Source organism: Pteropus vampyrus, unplaced genomic scaffold (assembly GCF_000151845.1).
Source record: "Pteropus vampyrus isolate Shadow unplaced genomic scaffold, Pvam_2.0 Scaffold490, whole genome shotgun sequence".
NCBI lineage: Eukaryota > Metazoa > Chordata > Mammalia > Chiroptera > Pteropodidae > Pteropus > Pteropus vampyrus.
This window is the reverse complement of record NW_011889271.1, coordinates 483325-489660: the sequence shown is the minus strand read 5'-3', so window position 1 is coordinate 489660 and position 6336 is coordinate 483325. Positions and strand designations below refer to the sequence as shown.

At 57.4% G+C, this 6336-nt stretch overlaps 1 protein-coding gene across 1 annotated transcript in view; it reads left to right on the top strand.

The window, feature by feature from the left end:
• The window catches only part of LIPE (lipase E, hormone sensitive type), a 17488-nt gene that overhangs the window by 8197 nt on the left and 2955 nt on the right, over nucleotides 1-6336 (top strand). Inside the window, exons 3-10 of the mRNA XM_023524734.1 lie at nucleotides 593-722; nucleotides 1155-1265; nucleotides 1380-1525; nucleotides 1733-1918; nucleotides 2114-2408; nucleotides 3186-3413; nucleotides 3644-3820; nucleotides 5821-6245. Coding sequence (XP_023380502.1) covers nucleotides 593-722; nucleotides 1155-1265; nucleotides 1380-1525; nucleotides 1733-1918; nucleotides 2114-2408; nucleotides 3186-3413; nucleotides 3644-3820; nucleotides 5821-6245 — 1698 coding nt within the window. The remainder of the gene's footprint in view (nucleotides 1-592; nucleotides 723-1154; nucleotides 1266-1379; nucleotides 1526-1732; nucleotides 1919-2113; nucleotides 2409-3185; nucleotides 3414-3643; nucleotides 3821-5820; nucleotides 6246-6336) is intronic.

Here is a 6336-nt window from a genome sequence, read left to right as displayed (position 1 = left end):
TCTCAGCCTCCATCTCCCCACCTTTCCATGTTTCCTTACGGGGAGGTCTGTCCTCATTGACCCAGCCTGGGTATTCCTGGGAATTCTCTCTCACCTAAAGCTGAACCCACAAGTATTGATCAGCCCAGCTGGGCCAGCCAGCCCCTCCCTGTGTCCCAGCCATGACCTTGGAGTCACAAGAGAGAGAGATTCTGTGGCCAACTGAGCCAGCATCCAGCCACAATGGCCAGGCACTCCTGTGTTCTTTGGCCCTCTGGGCCCTCAGCCAGGGGTAGAGCCATGCCTGACAGCTACTCTGAGGGCCCAGCTGTGTTGTGTTACAGAACAGCCTCCCCCTGTAAAATGTCAGCGCCAGGAGGTCAGAGGCCTCCCCCGTCTGGATCGCTGGATCTCTGGCCCTGCTCCAGCCCAGTGCTGAGCATGCAGTTAGACCTAGGCATGTATTTGCCTAGTGAACAGGAAAACCCAGCTGGCCCTGTGCCTAGCCTGCTGTGGCTGTTCTCTCTGATCTTGTCTTCCCATTGTCTTTCCTGCACTGCCTGGCTCTTCCCTCAGCCACTGTCTCCCCTTCTGTCTGTCTTTCTGCCTCAAGATCTCTGACCATCTCCCATCTGCCTTCCGGCTGCGCCACAACCGGCCCCCACTGCCGTCCTCGCTCACTTTCAAGAAATCCCTGTGTCACCTTACTCCCGATTCACAGCCCTCCAGTGGCTCCACCCCACGTTTGGAATAAATTTAAGTTCCTTGGGCCCTAGGAGCCCCCTCCGCTGCTCCGACTTCACCCTCTGCCCCTCTCCCCCAGCTCACTCTGCTCCAGCTGCGCTGGCCCCAGCTTTCGTATCCACCCCAAGCATAGTCCGCCTCAAAGCCTTTGCACTCGCTGTGCCCACTGCAAGGAGCAGCTTTCCCTCGCTTCATTCAGGTCCCTCCTCAAGTCCCCTCTTGGAGACTATCTAAGAAGTCTGACCCCGAGTCATCACTCTATGTCCCCTGCACCTACTGTCGTTTCAAAGCATTAGTCATTACTTGACATTATATGACATGTGCCTAGACCAGTGCCTGGAACATAGTAGGTGCTCACTAAATGTTTGCTGACCGACTCTCTGCCCTTCACTCCTGCCCACCCCCAGTCCTTATTCTGGGCGGTGGATGACACAGAGGCATCTCTCCACAGTTCACACCTGCCATCAGGCCATTCCTGCAGACCATCTCCATCGGGCTGGTGTCCTTCGGGGAGCACTACAAACGCAACGAAACTGGACTCAGTGAGTCCCGGCCAGCCGGGCCCTCCCCTTGCTCCACCCCTCCTGTCCCTCCTCCCTGACCCTGACCCCACAGCCTGACCCATCCAGGTTCCCTGACACTCTCCCGACCCCCAGGTGTGACCGCCAGCTCCCTCTTCACCGGCGGCCGCTTTGCCATCGACCCAGAGCTGCGTGGGGCCGAGTTTGAGCGAATCACTCAGAACCTGGATGTACACTTCTGGAAAGCCTTCTGGAATATCACTGAGATCGAGGTGCTATCAGTGAGCATGGGGCCCAACGAGGGACCCAACCTGTCACAAGACGGGGATACTGAAGCCCAGAGACTTAGCCTAGGCCACATCGGGTCTCTGCAGGGCTCCAGGCCAAGGGATGGCACATAAGGGATAAACTGGGGGTCTGAGGGGAGGTGTGAGGGGGACCCCTGCAAGCAGCCCCTCCCCAGTGCCCCTTCCATTCCCTCCCACCAGTCTCTAGCAAACATGGCATCAGTCACCGTGAGGGTAAGCCGCCTGCTCAGCCTGCCACCGGAGGCCTTTGAAATGCCGCTGACTGCTGATCCCAAGCTCACAGTCACCATCTCACCCCCCTTGGCCCACACGGGCCCCGGGCCAGTCCTCGTCAGGCTCATCTCCTATGATCTGCGTGAAGGACAGGTAGGGCCCCTGCCTCCAGGAACAGGTACAGTGAGGGGCATGGGCAGCACCCACCCCCATTGAGATGCCTGCCCTCTGCCTCACCGTTCACACCTGCCCCCTTTCTGTCCCTCTGAGCATATCCCCTTGGTGGAGGGGGAGGCCCAGGCAGCCCCCCACCACAAGCGTCACCTGCCTCTTTGCCTCCTCCTCCAGGACAGTGAGCAGCTCAACAGCCTGGTGAAGTCCGAGGGTTCAAGGAGCCTGGAACTGTGGCCTCGGCCGCAGCAGGCACCCCGCTCACCATCCTTGGTCGTGCATATCCACGGTGGCGGCTTCGTGGCCCAGACCTCCAAATCTCATGAGCCCTACCTCAAGAGCTGGGCCCAGGAGCTGGGCGTCCCCATCCTCTCCATCGACTACTCCCTGGCCCCTGAGGCCCCCTTCCCCCGAGCACTGGAGGAGTGCTTCTATGCCTACTGCTGGGCTGTCAAGCACTGCGCCCTCCTCGGTGAGCCGAGCTCCACTGTCGCCCACTCCGGGTCCTGCCCCGGCCTGCTTCAGCCCTCAGCCGACACTGCAGGGGAGCCATGTCATGGCTAAAGCCTCAGTCTCACACCTCCTGCCTCCCCTGCCATCTCCCCCGACCCAGCCCTCTGCCACCTGTCCGCCCCCTGCCGCCCATTCCTGCCTCTCTCCCCATCGCCCCACTGCTCACCCAACCTTCCATCAACCACCTCCTCCTCTGCTTCCTGCTCCCCTACTCCAGTCCTGATGCCCTATCCCCCCACCACCCCCACAGTAGTCTTCCCTGACCTTCTCTTTCCTCCTCCTGTTCCTCTACCCCCTGATGTCGCCAGCCCACTTTTCCAGCTCCTCTGACCTCCCACTTTCAATATCCTGGGAAGCAGAGAGCGGGGTGCGACTGCGCCCCACAGCACAGGGCCCGTGGCCCCCTGTCAGCCTGAACGCTGGCTCCCATCTCCTGGCCTAGGATGCCCCTCCCCCCTCAGCATCTCCTCTACCCCCACCCCTGCCCATACTCCTTGCTGCCATCTTCCATCCTCTCAAGCTTCCCCAGTTTCCGGATCTCTGGGTCTCTCCAGGTCCTGAGTCAGCCTGATCCTCTGATCACTGTCCTCCAAATCCCTGCCTCAGTTTACCAGTCTCTAAACCGGCTAGACCTTGGGCTTGGGGCCCCCACGCCCCACGCGAGAGCCCAGCAATCCTCTAGCCCAGAGCTTGAGATCCCCACTGCCAGGCATAACGAAGCCTCCCTCCAAACCAGGTTCAACGGGCGAGCGGATATGCCTTGCGGGAGACAGTGCAGGTGGGAACCTCTGCTTCACCGTCTCCCTTCGGGCAGCAGCCTATGGGGTACGGATGCCAGACGGCATCATGGCAGCCTACCCAGCCACGATGCTGCAGTTCACCGCCTCTCCCTCCCGCCTTCTGAGCCTCATGGACCCGCTGCTGCCCCTCAGCGTGCTCTCCAAGTGTGTCAGTGCCTATGCTGGTAAGGCCCACACCCACAGAGCCGCGACCTGGGGGGCCAGGATGCCTGGGGCCTGCAGGGACAGGGGCTAGAGCCCAGTCTCCTGGGGCAGAGGAGAGCAATCTCAGACTCCTACTGACGCAACTAGCTCTTCTTAGGTCCCTGGGAGCATAGACGCTTGAAGCTCTGGGTGTTGAGACTGGGCCCAGAAAGAGAAGAGACCAACTCAGCTCCCTTCATACACTCCACAGGTGGGGAGACAGAGGACCACTCCAACTCAGACCAGAAAGCACTGGGCATGATGGGGCTAGTGCGACGGGACACAGCCCTGCTTCTCCGGGACCTCCGCCTGGGCGCCTCCTCGTGGCTCAACTCTTTCCTGGAGCTGAGCGGGCACAAGTCTCACCCAAAATCGGTGCCCGTAGCAGGTGAGTCTTCCCTCACACACCCTCCCCAAGAGGGACAGCCTGGCACACCACAAGTCCTGGGGGAGGATAGGCACCATGCTCTGAGGCACTTGGGGAAGCAGAAACTGCCCCGTCTCCGTCCCTCTTCACTACCATAAAGCCTTGATCTTCCTGGAAATTCAAGGACTTCTGGTCCCCCTGGTCATCTCAGTCCCAGGAACTATAGGATTTAGCTTTTCAAACAGCCTTTCCCAGAAGAGCACCCTGGGAAATGACTCAGAAGGCCTGCCCCATGTCCTGAGAAGGCCACTGGAACCTCTCGGGCCCTCAGGAGGGAGTCCAGGCCTCTTAGATTCTTTCCAGATTTTTAACAGAGGCACGTGGGGCAACAGCCGGCTGCAGGAGCTGACCTAGGAGGCCGGGGCGGGGCGATCAGCAGACCGGACAGACCTTGGGAAGTGGAGGAGATTGCCAGCCTTGGGTGGGTGGCAGGACCCTCAGGCAGCCGAAAATCACTTCCACCCAGGGACCCATTTTTTAACATTTTAAGGATTTTAAAGCACAACCAACTCGACTTATTTTCTATCCCTAGCAAATCAACAGCATTTTCTGAGTAGTAGGAATTGTATGTTCAAAAGCAGGTGAATATTCAGAAAATTACTATTCAGAAAATTATTCCAATTGGATGTGTTTTATTTTAAATTAAGTTTTTAATTTTAGGATATTCAAGTGGATGCAAATAAATATACACAGAAACAAAAGGGATTTGAATTTTAGGCACATGGACCATTGAGCACCACGTTTTCCTTGTGGAGAAAGGTGACAGGTGCAGCCCCTAGAGCCTCCTGCACACACACACATCAGTCTAGCTCCCTACTGTACCAGCTACTTACCGGTTGCTGGGTGACGTGCACAAGTAATGGTATCTGTGGACTTTGCTTTGCTCCTCTGTGAAATGGGTACAGTAAGAGTACCTGCCTCATCAGATTGTACTAAGGATTACATACACCCAGCACCATACTGGGCTCACAGTAGGTGCTCTTAGAAGAGGCCACCACCGCTGACTGGCTGTGCCCTCTGACTCTAGTCAACAGCTCTCTTCCAGTGACCCCTCATAGCTTGCATTTTGCCTTCATGGATTTATAAAGACAAGTGGAATAAAACGGAAAAATATAGGGTCCTGGCCCTAGTGGTAAGCATCGTGGGTCTGATCAAATTAATGGAGCTGAGGCCAACGTGGGCATAGCAAGAGGGCCAGAAGCACATCTGTAGCCTCATTTGGGTACTTGCTTGCCTGGTCACTCAATGGGAAGGAATAAAACTGAAGAACAGAAAGGAAGTTTTGGGAGCAGATCTATGTTGCTACAGGTGTGGGATCCCTGGGAATCTTAATATATCCCTAGCAAGACTCTTTAGCTCCCTTTCAAGCCATGTGGGCCTACTCCCTACTCCACTGTAATCCATTCACACCCTCTGTGTCAAGTGGCCATAAAAAACTGGCTGGTCTTCTTGCTGGACCAGGAGGCAGAGGCATCTGGAACAGGGTGCCAGGCCTAGTAATAAAATATTAATAGTGATCTATTATGACTTCCCGGAGGGTAGCAGTACCTAATCCCGTATCTTATCCCGCTGAGTCCTCAGCAGCTTCTATGAAATAAGGACTATTTTTATCCCCTTTGTACAGAAGAGGAAACTGAGACTCCCAGAGGTAGAGTGACTTGCTCTTAACCTGAGTCACCCCCCCCACACACACACACACACACACCCCTTCCCTTAGGACACAGCTCCACTGCCAGGATCATGTGACTCCTTGGAGTTGCAGTCTGGGCACCTGGAGCTCCCCACCCATGCCCAAGGAGGATGTCTGGTGGAACACTCCAGGCCTCCACAGCCCTAGAATGCAACTTCTCCTCCAGAGGCCTCTGTCCTTCCATGACCTTCCCTGCCAGCCACCCACACACCCGGCCAACACAGCCAGGCTGACCTGCCCCAGCCGGCCCCTGACCCTGCCCTTCTCACAGAGCCAGTGCGTCGCAGTGTGTCTGAAGCAGCGCTGGCCCAGCCTGAGGACCCAGTGGGCACAGACCCCCTCAAGAGCCTGACAGTACATGACCTGAGCCTCAGGGGCAACTCTGAGACATCAGACACCCCCGAGCTGTCACTGTCGGATGAGACACTTGGCCCCTCCACGCCCTCAGACGTCAACTTCTTACTCGGGCCTGAGGATGCACCAGAAAAAGTTGGGTCCCAAGAGGAGTTGAGCACCAAGGACAGAAGCAGCAGCTGTCTCAGTGCTACCTTCCCTGAGGACTTCCTCCCCAGGCGCTCCAGCCAGGGCCCCACGCAGATCCCCCTCTACTCTTCGCCCATCGCCAAGAACCCCTTCATGTCACCGCTGCTGGCACCTGACAGCATGCTGCAGACACTGCCGCCAGTACACATCGTGGTGAGCACCGGATGGGCACGAAGCGCCTATGAGAAGGGGGGATGGGGGGGCTGCAGGTGCACCTGAGGAAGAGCTCAAGGAAGTGCGGGAG